Below are 20,349 nucleotides of genomic sequence, written 5' to 3'. Positions count from 1 at the left end.
TCATTCTGGGAAAGAAAGCCAACATCACATTTCCCTGAACTCTCCCTTTAATGATGAAGGAGGAGGGTGGACTCGACAGTAAACGTGTTCAGGCCAACACGCGTGTGGTTCAGTTGGGACGGAGGCCAGTTCCTGATGTTTCTTGGAAGGATCCTCCTCTCTCTCACGTCGTTAAGAGTTACAGGGTGGACTTTTCAGTAGCGCATGTGCTGTCTCGAACGTTCAAACACGACATGAACAGATAACGTGAGATTCATACTCTGGAGGACTACTCCCTCAGACTGCAGTGGCACTTCTTTATTAACATTCCCCTGCAGTCCTCTAAGGTTGCAGCGAATGAGCCACTGAAAGCATCGTAAAAAATAAAAAAATAAATAAAAAAAATTGAATTGGTCACGAGGTCAAGGTTTCCTAAAATAACTGCTGATTTCATTTAGCAGCCGCTGCCAAACTGGTGATTTGCCAGGAGTTATATTAACGTCAGACAGGTTTGTCTCCGCAGCATCTTAAACGGCTCACAGTGGATTTCATTGTTTGAAGGGATGTACGCCGCATAGTACATATCACTTTTAATCTTTGCTTAGTGACCGAGCCATTGTTGTTTCTGAATGGGTGTTAAAAACAGAGACGGGTCCGTGCCAGGTGCTAAATCCTCCCAGTGGAAACAGGAGCTCTAGGTACATGTGGATGGAACACAGGCAGCCCTCCAAGCCCGGAGCTAAATGATCCTCTTTTCATTTTATTTCCAAACACTAAGGGCCGTGCAAACACGCTGCTTAGTAACAAAGATCATCCCCCAGAGGATCCTCTCTGTGGTTAAAAAAACGCACAACAGAGCAGAAATGTTGCTGTAATTGTGGGACCCACTCGAGCAAATATGCTGACCCAAATCCGGTCACACTTACTTAGCACTTCAACATGTCGGATCGATGGCTGCAGCTAAGAGGGATCTTCCTCCTCTGTGCATTTTGAGCAGGACGGCTAATTAAATCCAGGGGAAGAAAATGACATTATTTTAGTAAGTTGAGCAAAACAAGACTGTTAAAATCTGAGCTGTAACACGATGCGTTCGCTTGTTTATGTAGGTCAGCCGTTGTTCCTGGAAGCTCAGAGTCACCGTGAAAAGTTCTGTACTGAGGTGCAGTATTATCTATCTCTCTATATATACATATATATATATATATAGATCACTTACGGGTGATCCAATACGGGTTTTATTCTATTTTATTTATTTTTCCTTCATTATAGACACAGAGCACATTTTAGGCTTGCATAGACATTGTGAATATTGTTTCCTGCAGTATTTTCTTTAATATCCACACAGAGAGGATATCAGTGTTGCAGGATTCAGACTCTCGTTAACCTCAACGTGAACTAAACTCTGAAGTGTTCGACCAGCAGCAGCAGAGGTTTGTTTCACCTGCAAAACGTCACTGAAACAAACACAAAACAAACTCTGTGCTCTCGTCGTTCACTGAAAAACAGTCACAGGGGACATTTTTCTGCACTGAGTACTTTAATACTTTAAGTACATTGTTCTGATTATACTTTCATACTTTTACTTAACATTTTCAACGGAGGACTTTTACTAGTATTTTTACAATGTGGTATTAGTACTTTCACTTAAGTAAAGAATCTGAATACTTCCTCCTCGGCTGGTAAAAGAGGAATTAATTCTTCGTCTCTTCCACAAACAAATCAATTCACTAACATCTCATAAATCCCAGTAAGACTGTTTCTAACACGAGCCAGACAGCCGCTTTATTACGACAACTTTCCACGTCTCACACTCACTCGACACTTCGCACTGAAGTAATCGTGAGCGTTCAGGTGAGCTGCTGTACCTGCGTTCTGAAAACATGCGGCTCTGCTCTGCATGGAAAAGTCTGCTGCCACCTCATTTTCATTAAAAGGAAAAACTTGTTAAATTCATCCAAACTGGAAACTGGAGCAACTCCTGAGAAGTTGCAGGCGGACTGTACTGAAGGGAATAGATGCCAGTTTTCACGCTGGGTGTGTATTCTGGCTCACGTCTGTTTGGCTCTGCAGAACGAGACACCTCGAGGGTTTGGACTGCACAGTCTGCTTTGGAACGAGGTCTAAAGAAGGAAGAATAATCTACTTTTCCGTGCCTAAAAAGCACCTTTTTGACTGTCACAAACCTGCTCTTCATCATCACCTTTAATCTTTCCCTTTTGTCTTCTCTGTCTTTGATGTTGCCCGTCGACACGCCCACACGAGTTCGTGAATTAATATTCAGCGAACGCTCCGCCGTGCTCCAGCTCATTCAACAAAAAGATGCATTGCATTCCTTGTGAGTGAGCAGGGGGGGTGAGTCGGGGTGAGGCGTTTTGCCACCCCGCTGACCGCGAGCACTACTCTAAATAAAACTACCCCCCTCCTCCTCCTCCTCCTCCTCCTCCTGCCCTTCAGCCTCTATCCACTTTGACTGGCGCAAGACCCGACAACTCACAGCAACTCAGTGAAAATGGGCATCCCACATAAACAAAGTGCATTCACACACACATGCACACACACACACACACACATACATATGAAAATCCACTGGCCCCCCTCCGGGGACCATTAAGGGAAAGTCAAGCTTTGCAACAAATGGTGAAGGGGTTTCCGGGTGGGGCAAGACGTGCAACAACAAAGATAGCAATGCCGGGCTGAGTCACGAACCCAGAGGAGGGCGTGCAGCGCCGGGGGCAGCTGTCACGAATCAGTGGCTGAGCGGTCTGGACAACGCCCCCTGGACGTCTGTCATCCCCTCCCTGCATATGTTTGACAACATGCCGTAATCGTCGGGGAGAGCATCAAACGTATCGAGGAGCTCGCAATGATTAGCATGATTAGCATGTGTTGATCGCTCCAATTAGGCTTCTTTCAAAGCGCCGAGTGTCTGCAGGAAGGTTAACTCAAGTGCGTTCGGACTTTTCTGATCTTCAGACCTGAATTTCTTTCCCACTCATTAGAGTTTATTTTCCAATTAGTTTCTTCCCTCGTTAGAAAAGAGGCAGAATCAAGCATTCATTATATTCCTACAGAGTCAGTATCTTGAAGACGGTGCCATGCATGTGTAAACTACACGCATTGGTCGGCCAACTACTGAACTGTTTCTACTTTAAGGCAACAGAATTATCGGAGAATTCGTTTTGTTCCTGAATTTCATGTATTTCATTTTACAGGCGATTTAAAGGGATTGTTTAACATTTTGAGAAAAACTCTTATTGACTTTCTTGCAGAGAGTCAGATGAGAAGATTGATACCACACTCATGTGTCTCAGGTGGTTAGCTTAGCTTAGCTTAGCATAGAGACTGGAAACGGGGGGGAAACAGCTAGCCTGACTCTGTCAAAGAGCAAAACTAAAAAATCACCAACATGTTCATTAGTGAGCTTTAGGAAAGATTGTGGTTTCAGTTAAATGTTAATTCTTACTGCTTACTTTTTCACTATTATTATTTACATTTATTATTATTATTATTATTATTACTTTTATTTACATTTTTTTGACTTGCAGATTCGTTAATTAACAACATTTCCTCATTATGTTGGTAGAAAAAGTTTTCTGGACAGCTTTAGATTTCCTCCAAAACATATTTACTGTTGAAATGATTTATTTTTCTTTCATACTTAGTCGTATGTAAACATAACGTCTGCGTGGTTTTAACTTCAATACACCGAGCTCCTTTATGGTAATCACAATCATTGAATTTACATTTTTCACTGTTTCATCCCCTTGCCATCGTTCTTGTGTTGACGTTAATAAAGTTCAAATTGAAAAAAAAAATAAAACAGTAATAATTATAGTAAAAAAAATAAGACGGATATAACTGTTGAGGACTCTGGAGCTGAAGGCGTTAAAGTCCGAGATTTATGAATTAGTCCTGATCACTTTGAGTTGTTGATGCTCTGAGTGAAATCATGCTAACGCTCTTCTGTGGCTCAGAAACTTAAGTCGAGGATTTGTCACAGTCTAATTTTGGAAGTCCAGCCCGGAACCTCGATCCTGGTTCATGGAAGTCTTGTTTCATAGTTCAGGCTGCAGACACAACGGGTGAAGGATTTACTTCTGCTTGGCATTTTTAGCAGCAGCAGTTTATTTATAGAGAACATGAACGTCCAGCTTTTAGCTGCAGTGCTGGAATGTAACTAAGTACATTCACCCAGTCTGAGGTACTTGTACTTTACTTGAGTCTTTTCTTGTCACGCTACTTTGTACTTTTACTCCACCACATCTCAGAGGGAACGAAACAAAAAACACAAAGTTTTGTTATAAATCAAACAACCCAACAGTTTATACAAGAACAACAGAAACCATTACTCGATTAATCAATTAGTCGACTAACAGCAAATTAATTAGCAACTACTTTGTTTGAATTGTTGAAGTAATTTTTCCTGTAAAACATTTCCAGCTTCTCAAATGTGAAGATTTCCTTTTAATTATCTTAATTATTTTAATTTATTGGTTGGACAAAACCAACAGAAGAATCCTGCTTTTACATTAATGATGTAATAATGTAATAATAATCTAATGATATAATATAGAATAGTATAACAGGGAACACTTTACTGCTTTTATTACTTTAAGTACATTTTCCTGATTATACTTTTACTGCAGGAACATTTTCAATGCAGCACTTTTTACAGTAGAGTATTAGTACTTTTACTGAAGTAAAGGTATCTGAATACTTCCTCCACCGCCGTGTAGCTGTTGTAACCTACTCGCTGCGAATAAAGTTTTGCACTTTTGATGTCTCATGTAAGTGGGTCAATATGCAGGCAGGTTTGTTCCTTAGCAGATTTAATATTTCTGAGTTTTGAGTCGAGGGGCCTCATTACTGAAAACTGTTTGTTTTGTCTTTAAGTTTTAAAGATAAGAAAAGTCAAATCTTTATATTGTAGAAGCAAATACTAAACTCATGAAGTAAACTTGATCCTTCGATCTGTGATTAGAAATGAATATCAACCTCATGTTGTTCTCCATCTTCATCGTCATCATTGTCGTACATTTCTGGCAGCTACTTTGAATTCAGGACTACGGCCTCGACGTCATCCTTCAGTTAGGACGTCTCTGTAATCTCATCCGAAGATACCAAAGGATTCTGTTCCTAAATGCGGATAGACAACATGTTTCTGTAAAACCAAAAATCCTAAATGCCATGTTTTCTATAATTGGAGCGGAGGCAAGAATTCACACCATTCTTCTTCTTCTTCTTCTTCTTCTTCTCTGCAGAAAGTTTCAGAATCCAATTTAAGATCCTTTCACTTGTCTGTAAATCTTTTCCTGGATTTGTCTTCGGCTTTGGAGTTGAGCCGCAGCTGAAATACGTCCCAGATCTTCAGCTTCTTTCTGCACCAGCGACTCAGACAAACAGGGAGGCCGACTTCTGCAGTCCAGGACCTGAACTCTGCAGCGATCTCCCTCTGGATGAGAGGACAGCAGCTACGTCCACTCCGGCTTCCAAGAGGCCGGTCTCTCTGTGTCCTTGTCTTCACCCAAAGCCACTTATTATTGCCCTAATACTACTTACAATACTACTACTACTACTACCACTACTTCCTCTGGCTTGTTATACTTCACTGAGATTAGCACTGAAACCTTGTTTGTCTGAGGATTCAGAGGATAAATTACTTTCCTTTGTTTTGATGTTCTTATTCTTATTAATCTAATTATAGCAGTGGAAGTGGTAGTAGTAGTAGTACAAACAATAGTAGTAGCAGTAGAAGTGGTAGTGGTAGTAAAAATAGTAGTAGTAGCAGAAATATTGGTCGTGGTTGTAGTAGTGGTAGTATAAAATGTCATAGTAATAGTAGTAGTAGTAGTAGTACTAGTAGTAGTAGCCGATCAACATCTTTGATTGATGATATATTTTTTTTTTATTTAGGAAAATGATTTGTAGATAAAAAAGCATTAAATGATAGTTTTGACTGAAAATGCAGCGGCAGCGGTCGCAGCACGTCCTTCAGACATATTTCTTTTAGTTTTCATCGAGAAAAGACAGTTCAGCTGTTGAAGAAGCGCCTGTATCCCTGCACCCACAGTATTTAGCATATTTATTGAAACACCAGAAAGCTCTCAGATACAGTTCTTCTGAACAATCTAGAGCTCATGCAGATCCAGATCCAGAAGATTGTACGAGCTGCTTTAACGTTCTTATTGACAGGAAGATCTTCCTCCATTGTTATCTGTATGACAAGTCCATGACATTTTAATTATCAAGGACGCCTAAAGTTCAGTTTCTGGAGCTTTACAACAGATGAAGCGGACCAGCTGTGTGCACCATGTTAGACAGCAGCAGCTCACAGAAACACAGGGATTGATAGTGAATCAGTTTCCTGTGAAATGGAGCGGAAACAAATGATCCGCGGCAGGTTCAGCCTGTATCTGCACAGTCTCTGCCGACGAGCACTTTCAGATCTAAGGGCAACACTCGTCAACGCCTCCGCAAAACGTCTCAAATACAACAAAAGCCGAGAAGTGTTTCATTATAAGGAACACGTGTTTGTGGTTAAAGTGAGCCGCTTGAATGTGTTGAAATTAGCAGAGAAGCATCAGAAATATTAGAAATAAAGGACTAGAGCATCTGAAATACTCTGAGAGTACTACTCTGAGTGTATATTACTATAGTATTCTGAGTTCGACTGAGGAACCAAACAGTTTTCATTGGCTGAGACGGCTACTTTATATTTCTACTCCACGACGTTTCAGAGGCAAATACTGTAGTTTCAAGGACGTATTCAGATCCTTTACTTAAGTAAAAGTATGCAAATATAATCAGGAGTTGTTTTTATAGTTGTCAGATAAATGTAGTGGCGTAAAAAGTACAGTGTTTCCCTCTGAGAAGGAGTAAAAGTAGACAGTAGCATGAAAAGTTAAGTACCTCAGATTTATACTTAATTACAGTACTTGAATAAATGAACGCAGCGACACAGTTGCATTAAAAACTGGTTGAAATACTTTTCACTTGTTTTTAAGAAAACTACAACAGTAAAATCAAATAATACTGTGTATTTAGTTGATTATATTTCCATCCTTTTACTTAAGTAAGTTTTCAAATGCAGGATTTCTACTTCTGCCTTCTTGTATTATTACTTTGACTTAAGTACTTCTTCCACCACTGGATACTGTTGTGAAGTTATTAATCAGTGGAGCTCAGGGGATGTTTACTCACAGATTTGCATATATTATCTAAAATTAGCTTCTAGTAGTCCAGAAAGATGGCGGTGAGCTCAGTTGGTGAATCCTTCAAGAAAAAGAGCTGAAATCTTCAAACTTGTTTAAAAAAGAAATAAATCTAAACTCCAGACTGTCACACGGAGAGGGCCGGAGGTTTGTTCAAGTACTGTACTTAAGTACAAATTTGAGGTACTTCTGCTCCACTACGTCTCAGAGGGAAATATTGTACTTTTTACTTTACTTGTAACAGAGTATTTTTTCATTGTGGTATTTATATTTTCACTTAAGTCAAAGATCTGAATACTTCTTCCACCGCTGGATTTGGATTATAATCAATTAATAAACTGATCCATTTAAAAAACGCTACTGAAAGTGTATTAATTAGATATGCATTTAAATGATGCATTTTAAACCTCAAAGTAAAAACAAAACATTATTAATTCTGTCTTTAGTTATAATTTGGGATTAAGGATTCACAGTAAACTGCACATCCCCCGAGAGATCGATAAACAGGTATTTTCTAAAGGGAGTCTGGCACTACGATTAGGACTTAGCATCGGCTTAGCTAGCAGCTCTGTGAGGCTACTCTTAAACACAGGTACTTTGAGCTACATGCTAACATCGGCATGCTAACATGTTTACACTGACAATGCTAACATGCTGATGCTAAGCAGGTATGTTTAGCATGTTCACCATCTTAGTTTAGCGTGTTAGCATGTTAGCTGAGGCCAATGGGAATGTCATTAGTTTTGCAAGTATTTAAATTGAAATTTTGACCTGATGGTGGCGCTACATAAAAAGTATAAGTATTATTAGTAAGTATTAACAAAACCTGATGTACCTGTCATTGTAATGCTACCGTATCATATGTTATATTATGTTATTATTATTAACATGTAGCTGGTCGAGCTAATTTTCTAATACAGTAGCTTAAAATGGAAATACTCAAGTAAAGTACATCATAACTGTACTTGAGTAAATGTACTTTCCGCCTCTGTGTTGACTGAGTTTCCTGAGAAACGTTGCTGTGAAAGAAAACTCTGGCGGCCTTGAGTTCACATTAGAGGCACTTAATGTAGCCGGATCCTAACAAACTGGTACCTTCAGCTCAACGTGATCAAAACAAGACCTTGAGGAGAATTAGTCCATTTAAATGTCCGTTTTTCTACTTTTGAAACAAACAGAACTTTGTGCAGAAAAATGCATTTTCTGAACCGTCGAACTGATGAAACGACAGCAAACAGCAGCTCAGGTGTCTCATTAAATGCTCCTCCTTTGCCTCTTCTGACCTCATCAGTGTAAAATATCAAATATTCAATGATGATTAATAATAAATTAACGCTAAAAATACACCTTAGCTCAGTTAAGCAGTCATGTTTCATTTGTAATCCACGACTTCCATTTCAGTAATAATATCATGGAGGATTTGAGAAGTCAAACTCTCGAGTGATTCGGATCTAAATCTTCATCAAGTATAAATGTCATCATCCTGTATCCTGAACCCTTTTTCCACTGTCGACCTTTTGCTGGCAATGTCAGCTGATGGACAGTCTTTTTTAGGCTTTTAGGCTGCGCTTGAATGGAGATTATGTTAATCCTGAAGGGGAAATGAACCTCGCAGTGTCAAATTACTGGTGAGCTCTGGCTGAATTATACCCCCGGCTCACTCTCTCTCTCGAGCGGCTCCTCTGGGTCCTGGGGGGGTTTTAGACCTTAAATTACCAAGAAACACATTTGCTTTTATCTCCTAAATTTACTTAATTGTGTTTACTGTACGTCCCTCGGTGGTGTTTGTTTTACCTTGAGAGTGCCGCAGTGTCCTACATAGATCCACATCACAGGCTGCAGATCCGTGTCGATAAGAGTCACAGCCGGGAAGATTTCTGGTTTAATTATCAATTATTTGTTGGCATTAAAGCGGTTATTTGCCATCAGGCTCGTTCTTGTAGGTTGTCTAAATGAAAACATGAATTAAACATGAATCCGATGAATTATAGAAATGATTCCTCATTTTGCTGAGGACCACCTGAAAGGTCAAACCCAAAGTGAATTTAATCAGCAATAATCTGGTTTTAATCACGTTCAAATCACAAAAGCTAACTGCTGATGTTTTGTTTTGGGGTATTTAAGAATCGTCAAGTTGTTGGTTGATAATATTAGATTGATTTCGGGTCGTTTTTCAGGATTAAATCTTCTAATGAAGCTATTAAACTTGTGATTTTATCTTTGCATTTTTGTTTAATTCAGATTTTGTTTTACAGCTGAAACGATTAGCCGATCGGAGGCCTCATCTCCTCGCTGTGACCTCTGCATGTCACGTGACTTCCTATCTCATAATAATGACATCAGGAAAAGGTCGAGGCGGTCGTCGATCATCGCCGTTTGAGAAGACGGAGACGTGATGACGCTTCCTGGTTTCATTTGCTTCGAGACACTGAGAGATATTAATGTCATTGGGTGATGTGGTATTATCATCAACATTGTCCTTGTTCAGGTTTAAAGCACTCTGGAGCCTCGGAGTCGCTCTTTTCGTCCAGAAGCAGCTAAAACAGAACGAGAAGCTTCGTGGAAACAAAGTTTACAACAATGAAGTGTGATAAAAACATTGTCAGTGGTAATAAACCTGAAACTCCTGATGTCAGACGGGTCACAGTGACAACGCCAACATGCTGATGTTTAGCAGGTCTAATGTTCACCATCTTAGTTTAGCGTGTTAGCATGCTAACATTTGCTAATTAGCACTAAACACAAGTTTTGGACACATTTTTGACCTGATGGTGGCGCTAAAGGGAAAGTCAGAGGATCATCAAAGTTATTACAATTCATCCGGAGGGGAACATGGACGTTTGTGCCAAACTTCATGACAATCCGTCCGACGGTTGTTGAGATATTTCAACAAAGTGGAGGACCGACAGACCCCCGGGCCACCTCCACCAGAATGGCTAAAAAAAATATATAAAATATTAATTTCCCCCTTTTGAGAACAGATTTTCTTTCAGCAGAGAGCACCGGACAGAGCAGATCTGTTTGCTGTAGCTATTTAATTTCAGTTGTTTGACCCGTGTTTGGAACTGAAGTGCAGAGGAGTTCAAGAAGAGTTCGGCACCAGAGCAGAAATCTGACCTCTCGCAAAAACCTCCGCCTAAAAATCTGATTTCTAAAATGTCTGCAGACATAGAAATGGGTCATATCATTTGATTTACGACCCAGATCACGTTTTAAAAAGCAGCTCTGACTGTTAATGATGACCAAAATTAAGAACGGACACCAGAAGTGACATTTATCTCCTGTTTCTATGGTTTTAACAGGCTGAAACATCTCTGCGATTTAAGATTTATCTGTCTCTTTTCACAAACACCATTTTTCTCAGCGGGTGGACTACTTGTCTTGTCTTCGCTGCATCACGCTCCTTTCTTCTGGCACTTCATGGTGTATTATATCTGCAGCAGTCCTACTTTGTGTACATGTTTTTTTTGTGTATCTCGCTAATTTCTGTACGCACAATTACGTAAACAGGATTTGCCCAAGGGGAGGACGGGTCGAGAGGGGGGGGGGGGGGGGTGTGTGAGGGGAAATCAAATTAAATCTTGTTTTTAAATGTATTGTTTCTGGTTTTGCTGGCAGGAGCTCAACTTACTGGTGGTGTTGTATCTGACCCCGTAGAACATCTCGGGACAGGGTCGTGACACCATCTGGCCGGCGCTGCTCCTGGGCCAGCAGGTGCCGATGCCGTCGATGGACGTGTCGCAGTAAAGTCCCGAGCCTGAAGCGTGAGGACAGACAAGTCAGACACAGATATACATTCCTGGCGTGGCTCAGGACTACATATAGCCATGTTGAAATTCTGACAATGCTCCAATGATGTTGGCAATAAATTGCGGCGCTGAATAAGCTGTTTGTGTACACCAGCTTTAATGATTACTCCTGCGCTGCGCTGAGCGGAGCGTCGTCTCCTGTGGCACGTCGCCAAAGTCTATTTCCAGCATTGTTCTCGTCTTTGATGTTAGTCCTTATAATCTGAGTTCAGATCAAACTTGTCTCCCTGGCGGGGTATTCCACAACAACTCTGCTTTGTAGTAACTGCGTAGGGAATCAGTTTCACACATCTGAGAAGAGCGGCGTGTCCAACTCACCGCTCCACTGACCCGTGGCGTTGCTCAGGGTCTGGTTCCAGGAGGAGGCCAGGGACTGTACTGCAATCCAGAGGGAGAGTTTCATCAATAACCTCAATCGCTGTTTGCTCGGTTTAGAGGAGGCTATGAAAATCTCATTAGATTCAGCTTAACAGCTACAAAGGGTGAGCATTAAAGGGCAACGGTAAACATTGGTGACAGACCTTTCCCCGAGCAATAACAGGACGTTAGCAGCAAATATGAATCTAGACGTGCCCCGAGGGTCAGGCTATTATTCCTGTGATAACTCAAGAAGATTTAGCCAAAAAAGACCCGGAAATAAGGATGTTCTGCAGGCCAAAGTTGACGCTTCGGCCTAATGCTAAACCGCTGTTTTCACACCTGTTTATGGTGAGAAGACGAATTCATCTCTTTAGAAACTGTCCGAACAAGAAAAACAGCGTTAGTTGTTTGCTGAAATGCCTAAAACGACACATATTTATGTTTTCTCGACCACCTCTGGTGGCCGCGAGAGTTATGACGCCTGTCTGACAGGAAGTTGCGTAACATTGTTCACAAACCCGTGCAGAGGTGGATCAGGCTGTTCTCTCCTGCTGGTTTCTTTTAACACAAGAAATGATTTAGTTCTTCCTTTAACTGTGAGCTTTAAGGGACGTTTATCACAGTTTACCAGCAGTGTAGCTCATTAACACACGACTTACTAACACGTTACAGTCATGTGAATCTGCTGCTTTTCTCTGTTTTATATCATCGTAAACAGAATATTTTACAATATTTAATATCATTGTTGGTGTAGGTCTGACAAAACAAGACATCTGAAGGCATCAGCTTGGATTCTGGGCATTTGTTTTACTATTTTCTGACACTTTATAGTCCAAATAAATTCATCGATAATAAAAATTCTTAGTAATAGTTGCAGCCGTGTGATTAAGTCCACAAAAGGCCGACCATCAAATGGAAAGCATCACCTTGGACTCAATTTATTTATTTCTGTTGACATTTCATAGACTAAACGATTAACGGATCAGTCAAAAAATAATAATTGACAGATTAATCAATAATGAGAATAATGAAATGTTTTGACACCAGGCCAAGTGATCGCACAGCGATGTGACAGCATAATGACAGCACAGATTGCTTCGTCAGCTACCTGGAACTCCTTCACGAGATCCACCTGAGGCGAATAACAACAGATCATTCCTGTGCATTCGTGTGTGTGTGTGTGTGTGTGTTCTCAAGGTGTGTTCAATAACCAGCTATTACTGTACTTGTGAGGTCCAAACGGAAACAGACTAATAAGAAAAGCCACTCAGCCAATATCCACACAGGGAAAGTTGTGATTGAGGACGAGTGTTTAGCTTTTAGTGGTTACGGTCATGAAATGGAAAAGACTGAAAATCAATTCAACCTCACAAGTGCAGCGGAGCAACATGAAACACTCAGATTGGATCGTACCGGGACATAAGTGCCTTTTAAAAGCTTGTAAACAGTCTGCGGTGAACTGATGTTTGTCTTCAACTTACGTGAGACGTTCCCTGACAGCAGGAGCAGAGCTTCACATGTCAGATCTGCTAAAGAGCCCGACGGCAGGAGGCTGACGATGGCGCACACCTGCAGACGGAGAGGACGACAACACAATCAGACGTCAGCGAGGCATCCTGTAAAACACGTCTCCGTCCCGCCGCTTGAATTCCTTTCATTCCCTCACGTTGCAGAAGAAGAAGCTCTGCTGGACGGAGCTGAAAGACTCCCGGTGCCCTTGAGCGGATGATGCATGTATTAACAACTCCTCTCGCCTCATTTGCAGCACTTTGTAGTCTGTAATCATTTTCCCGCGTCAACACTATTTCATGTTTACAGACACAAGGATTCAATAAAATATAAAAGGCTAAGAAATGACTTTCTGCCTTGTTGGAGGGTTAAAAATATTTCTGTTTGTGCCTCGTGTGCCTGGTTGCAGTTAGCCTACTTTACATGTGTGCAATGGGGGGGGGGACTTTAAATAATGCACATAATTATAAAACTACAGGAGGAGTTTGTGCACCCGTATCTGTTGGGTCTCATGTGACAGAAGTACCAGCGTGTTCTCGCTTGTTTCCACCACAATAACAATGTAAGATGGCATCTGCTCCATTTACTGTACACACCAGGACGATAACGAGAAGAGCCTCTATTCTAGGTTTGTTGTCAAATGACAGCTGAGTGGAATTCAGCCTTTTTCATCCACACAGTTTGAACTGGAAAGCACGAAGGTTGTGTATTGTGCATGTAACATCTGTCAGTGTCACTTCATGAGAGACCAAAGACGGCCTTTCTAATTGACCCCAAACTAGGTTACATGCAGCCGTCCTTGAGCGTAGGCTGTTCCCCGTGGACGCGAGGGAGCGTCTACTATTACCTATAAAGCCAATCTTTCATTTCCTCCTTAAATAAAACATTCCTATCAATAATGCAGCATCTGAAACAGTAAACATTTCACATTTCTGCCAGAAAACGGAGGAAAAGTCGCTTTAAATTAGCTCTTTTTTGGTTCATTAAACGTGTCGTTCTTGTGTTTAAAAAGCACATTCATACCTGGTGGTTACAGCAGCGTGAAATACCAGCAGTGTGTGTGTGTGTGTGTGTGTGTGTGTGTGTGTGTGTAGTAACATCATATAAAATGCCAGACTGCCCCAGATTTCTAACTCGGGTTCCTGATGGCTCGCTGTGTCTGTTTCACGCTCAGTGAGTCGTGGGCAGGTATCAGAGCACAGTAACCTACTGTCCCGGCTGTCCACCTCCTCCCAAGTAATTACAGCTCAACAGCTGACAGACGCAACGCACACGATGGGATAAAACCAGCCTGTGATGCGGTTAATGTCACGTATTTCATCAGGGGGGGACCTTTAGTTGGGAGAAAGTAATGATACAACCATGTAAAAATAGAATAGAAGTAGACGTCCTGCCCCCAAAATGTGTATTATCATCAACAACAACGATGGTCGAGGTGAAGCCACGAGCTGCAAAAACCTCAATCTTATAATCTTAAAACGACATTTACGTCCTGACATTTCACCGTTATGATGTTTCATTATGTTTTAATTCACCTTCCCTCATCTTGTGGTCAGTTTCATCTGTAAATTAGTGTCTTCACATGAACACGAGTCCCTGTCGTGGTTTCCATCGTCCTCAGGATGTGATACAGAACATAACCTGGTTATTAATGATTCAAACATTATCGGGTTATCAATCATCCGTGCAGTTTAATCAATAAGAGACTTTCTCTGATGGACGTCCTGACCTCGTTTTATGGTCCAGTATTTGTTTTTATTCTCTTCTTTCCTTTATTATCCGACTGACGGAGCACATTTGGGCCTGTTAACGTAAGTGGAGCACTTCAGATGTTTGCAGCTGGATTCAGTGTCCTGCAGTATTTTCTTTAATATCCACACAAAGAGGATATCAGACTCTCTTTAACCTCAACGTGGACTAAACTCTGAAGTGTTCCAGCTGCAAAACGTCTCTGAAACACAAAACAAACCCTCGTCGTTCACTGAAACCAGACAGAGTGAGTCGTGTTGCTGCAGCTGAACTCTGGAAGAAGATGAAGCTGATTTGCATTGAAAGCAGGTTGAAATATTCAGACTAAAATAACTTGATAAGTACTTTACTTTCTGTAGAGTTTGTTGTGTTCTGCCTCCTGTGTGTGTGGCACTGACTTACGCTACACACTTTACAACAATACACAAAGAAACATTCAATTAATAAATCCTTTTCCACGTCATGTTTTAGCAGCTGATCGATTGTTTTGTGTGAAAAATAATCTGTAATAAAGTAATAACCAGTAAAGATATAACATATAATACACATCACTCTGCACAACGAGTACTTTTACTTGCATCAGAGTATTTCTACACGCTGGTATTGAAAAAGTAAAGGACAAGTACCTCCAGAGTGAACTTGCAGTTACTTTCTGACCTCAGCAGACGTGTGATATGTGAGCTGCTGTGCGGTGGATGGAGTGGGGGGGTGGGGGGGGGTCCTGCAGGTCTTAAATCACAACAATGGGGACGAGAATAGAAAGCAGGGGGGTTTAAAAAAAAGGGTTGAGAGGATTCTTGACTATTCTTGGTGCGGCAGCTCGCCTCTCTGATTCACCTCTTCTGTCAGTCTCCTCCGAGAGACCACATGTCCTCTTCCTCGCCTCGCTCCATTTTGTCCAGAAGGTGCCACACATCAGATGACTCACCTCAGGTTTTAAGACTTTATGTGATCCAAACATGCACGAGAAACGGAAGTGCAGATATGGGAGAGGAGGAGGGGGGGGGGGGGGGGGGGGCACTTGCTGCATTAACTCTCTCTTTAATCTCCAGTGTCCCAAATCCGTGTTTTTTCAGCATCAGCATTTGAGTCTCATGCCACCTTCACCCAAAGTCCTGCTTCATGTTTCAGTGTTTACTAGTAAACACGCCGTATTCCAACTAATATGATGCAGATTCTTATTACTAATATTAAAGCAGGAGGACAAACCCTCCAAGTCTCTGGCAGGATTACTGTCCTCATTCCAACCTTTCAGTTCAGAGAAATGGGTTTTTTTTCTTGCTTTTAATGGGTATTATTATTTTAAAATAGCTGTGAGATGGAGACAATATCCAAACCTGACATCTGGATGGGATGATAGTGTTAACCCCCCCCCCCCCCCCCCCCCCCCTCCTCGCATCAAGATTATACTCAGCTGAAATCCGCGAGAACAAGACAGATCTGCTCGCTTTTATCCAGCTATTCTGATGAAATGTGCGGACCCGCGGCGAGTGTTCAGGAGGAGAAGGCGCAGAACTTACCTCCAGCAGACAGAAGCCTTTGCGACGCATTTCCACACCTTTATTTTCACATTATTCTCACGTGTGGCTCTAAATGTCTCGAGGATCTCCCGGGCTGTCCCGTCAGTTTCACCGGGCAAAGAAAAGTCGCCGCAACACAAATTCGTGATTGTGCCAGAGGCGTGTTGTTGTTGTTGTTGTTGTTGATGTTGTTGTTGTTGGAAATGTCACTTGTGTCAACACAGAAAGGCGCGCGGCCAGAGAGGAACCAGGTCTCCAAATGAGCCGTCCTGATAATATCAGAGGTTAAGATCCATTAAGATCAGTGAAAGCCCGGGAGCTCCAACATGTCAGCTGCTCCTCAGGTGATGGTCTGTCCTCTCCGTGAACACTCAAATGAAGGCGCTCCGTCAGTTTGTGTTACCGGACTGGAAACCGAATCCACCTCGGAGAGACGCGCAGCACCAGACGGACACCGCCGTGCCCTTCACTGCTGGCCCCGGACCAGAACTCCCTTTTCATGCACGGGTTGCCCCCGAGCCACACCGTCACGTCCCGCCGCTTCACCTCCAGCCTCTGACTCGTGCGTGGAGCCGCGGCGGAGCTGCAGACCGTCTCCTCCACGCGCCGCCCACGTTGTGCCACTTCGTCGGGAGCCCGCGACGCTGAGGAATAACTCAAATCCTCGTCCTGGAGTTAATTATGCAACAGATCCTGATCTCTAATCCCTCTGCAAGACGTCACTGCTGTCAGAAAGTTGCCGCGCGGGTAAACTGGTTTTGGAAGGATCCGCGCGCGCATTGCTGAAAAGAAGAGGAGGTCTGATGAAGAGACCCCGAGAGGGAAACCTTTTAACACGTGGCCCCGTTTTCAGTTGAATTAGTGCCAAAAAAAAGAGAGAAAGCGGAGTTAGCAGATTTGGCTGTGGGCTGAAAGGACAGATGGTCCCACTGTGTCAATACAGTTAAGAGTTTTAAATAAAATCCAAAGCAAATGAGCTCCGGAAACAAGCTCCTCTTTAAAAGCAGACCTACATTCATGTGTTCTGATTTTTACTGAAACTATTAATTACTCGACTGACAGAAAACTCATCTTCAACAGTTTTAGCGGCTCATAAGATGATTAAAGAGATGAGAAAGAAAGAAAAAATACTGTTTCTGTCACACATAATGTTGATTATTGACTTTTCTTGGACCATTTAAACCTGCAGTAACCGCTTTTTGTCCACACGGGGGCAGCAGAAACACGCTGTAAACACAACGCCGACATATCATCACCTTTTAAGTTGATTTAAGTTGATTTAAGTTGATTTGGTGAACTTCACACATCCAGCAGCTACAGAGCAACATTAGCATTCATTTGGAGTCGAGTTTGTGTCAACTGATGAATGTAAGACCAGCACTCTCTCTCTTTGAGCTCTGCTTTTGGTCTCCACCAGCTCCTGAGGGAAATATCTGTCTTTTAGCTGCCCCAATCAGAGCGAAGCAGCCTGTGACGTAGCGGTAGGCGGCTAGGCTAGGCAGCTAGTGCCGACATGATTTAGAAGCCAACACTTACCATCTGTACGTAACGCGAACGACCGAACAGATTCAAAACCACATCGGCGGCAGCCATCTTGGTTGTTCACGAAGATGCCTCAGCAGCGCTTAAACCCGCCCCTTACTAGATAAACGGATGTGATTGGCCCGACCTGAATCAGGCCGGATGTAAATCTGTCTGAACTGGAGGGGGGGGGCAGACGAATCCTCCAGAGCAAATACAACATGAGCTCGCAGGTTCGTCTAAATGGTGTAAATGCTCCGCTATGTTCACCAGCTCGTCTCTAACTGGTCTGTCTGTAGTGTACGGTGGCTTTATCAGACAGCTGCCCACAACTTTACCGCTCAAAACATTAAAGTTATGGGTCATAAACCCAAAACAAAGACCTGAAAGAAGCTGAAAGGCTCCGCAGGGCTGAGGGAACCAGCAGAGTTCGCCTTTAACTCTCTGTGGGTTCATCGAGCGCGACCTTTCACATGGACGTAGTCTTTTGATCTGTTCAGTTAATATGAAACATATTGATTGTAGCAGCTTTAATCTCTCCAAGGCTCTAAAAAAACATTCAAATTGAACAATCTGAGAGAGGAAAATTACTGTTGAAGGGGTCACGAGCCACAAAAGGTTGGGAAACACAGGTTTGAGCCATTTATCTTGTAAAAAAGCCAAATATTCTCAGTTTCCAGCTTCTCAAATATGATGATTTTCAGATTTCCAGTTTTATATCTATAATATCTTTGAGTTTTGTCAATTGAGGACGTCTCCTTGGGAAATTGTGTATTTTTGACGTTACTGTCAACAATTAATCCACATTATTAATAACCATTAGTTGCTATCGTAGTACATAATTTGCTACTTCCCTCCCGCCGGTACTCCCGTCCCTGCTCGTTTTAAATCCAAATGAATATTTTACACAGCGCATCGTATCATCAGACATCGTTTGCTCTCATGCAGGAGGAGGGGACGGCTGGCCTCTAATATCCATACCACCGAGGCTCTGAGTGCACAAAATGCTTTATGCACATTGCGCTAAAGCTTTCTTTAGACCCAGTGACGTGCAAAGAGGCATTATTCAAAAGATGCTTTAATCCAAGGTGACAGTGCCCTCCCCTGAGTATGCCATCTCGTGAAGTGTCAGCAGTGGCAACAAGGAGACCATGACGAACTGGGTTACTGTTTTGCCTTATTAGTCTGAGCCTGCTCCTCGTAGGACACAGTGAGACAACCTGCTGTGTCTATGAGACATCGTCCAGGTGCTGAAATATATCGTCCTAATCAGCCTGACAGGTGTCATGCATGCTGTAGTGCAACCATTTGTTTTGGGGCTTGATGTGGATTTCCTTGTTCAAGAAGGTTGTGTAAGATGGTCTTTCTAATCCTTTTTCTTGCAGCTGGAGGAGTTCACCATCAAGCACACCATAGTCCACCCCTCCTCCTCCTCCTACTCCTCCTCCTCATCCTCATCTAATCTGAAACCTAATTTATCTTCCCATCCCCAGAAGCTGGAAACTCTATACATACTGGTGCACTTCGTCCTAAGGGTCATTCCAGATGCATGGGTGATGACAGAGCAGGCGATCGTTGCATGTTGGGGCGTCGCATATAACTCTGTGACGAACATGCGCTCTGCCATGTAAAGATAATCGTGCTGCTCTCTTCACGGGAGTGGGTTAGGGTTAAACTACAGACCCGCAGAGGGCTGACTTCAGATACGACTGCGCCGAGGAAGCAAAGGAGAGGAAAACGTTTGAAGAACGATAAACCAATGAATCGATCAACCGACTGACAGAAAATGAATCTGCCACTATTTCAATAAACATTTAATCATTCGAGTCATTGTAAAACATTCATCAAGAAAATGTTTTGCAGATTAATCCTCAATAAAAAGAATCCCAGTCGCAGCCTTGAATATTTAAAAACAGGACCTTGGTTAACAAAGCAATCCACTTACCTGCGTGTTCAGTCAAATGCACTTCGTCAAGAGTCGACCGTTTAAAGCAAACAGTTATACAATCAGGTTTGGTGCAAAAGACTCTTACGTGCGACACCAAAAATATATCACATTAAAGGGGGAGGTTGGAGCTGCAGCAGCACCATGAGTGCAGGTTATAATCATTACCATTGTGCGTTATTGGTCAGCTGGTAGCCACAGATGTGAATGAGCAAGTGATTGTGAAGCATGAATGAAACAGCCAATCAGCTAATGCAAGCGTGCCAATCACCGAATCACAGAGTCTCCATCAGCAGCAGCTCGAACTTTCAACTGACGTCGAAAGAAAAATGCATTTCCACACATTTCACGTTTATTATTGCACCTTTAATTGTGCAAACAAGACTAAAGTTTCTTCATCGGGGTGAAAATGGACAAAGACACGAAGCAAACGCACGCATAGTCAACCTTGAACAGGTGCACAGTCGTCATCGGATAATTGGTTGAACAGGATTTCCAATCAATTGAATAATGGATCCAAGAGTTGGAGTTACCGTAGTGTCACCTCCTGCACTATCATCACATCAGAAACACTGATTTATCTTAAAGATCAAGTGTACTCGTGTATAAATTCTTCATTTAGGCCGAAGGGCTCCACTGTATTAGGACTCCAGTCTGTCTCGCTGCAGTGAGCTGATGATGTCTCCACCTCTATGAAAGTTTGAAATGTTTTCTGTTTCCCAGAACTTTAACGATGCTGCAGAGTT

The 20,349-nt window shown here is 42.3% G+C and overlaps 1 protein-coding gene across 1 annotated transcript in view; it reads right to left on the bottom strand.

Annotated features, from left to right (window-relative positions):
* The window catches only part of LOC139302948 (corticotropin-releasing factor receptor 1-like), a 42,254-nt gene extending 26,087 nt beyond the window's left edge, over window positions 1-16,167 (bottom strand). The window contains exons 1-4 of the mRNA XM_070926609.1: window positions 16,138-16,167; window positions 12,841-12,928; window positions 11,318-11,377; window positions 10,822-10,947 (exon numbers count right to left, since the gene is read on the bottom strand). Of these exons, the coding sequence (XP_070782710.1) occupies window positions 10,822-10,947; window positions 11,318-11,377; window positions 12,841-12,928; window positions 16,138-16,167 (304 nt within the window). The remainder of the gene's footprint in view (window positions 1-10,821; window positions 10,948-11,317; window positions 11,378-12,840; window positions 12,929-16,137) is intronic.
* Between the last annotated feature and the right edge of the window lie 4,182 nt (window positions 16,168-20,349).

Source organism: Enoplosus armatus, chromosome 20 (genome assembly GCF_043641665.1).
Source record: "Enoplosus armatus isolate fEnoArm2 chromosome 20, fEnoArm2.hap1, whole genome shotgun sequence".
In the NCBI taxonomy this organism is placed as follows: domain Eukaryota; kingdom Metazoa; phylum Chordata; class Actinopteri; order Centrarchiformes; family Enoplosidae; genus Enoplosus; species Enoplosus armatus.
Note: the sequence above shows the minus strand (reverse complement) of the source record. Positions and strands in the feature narration are given on the sequence as shown.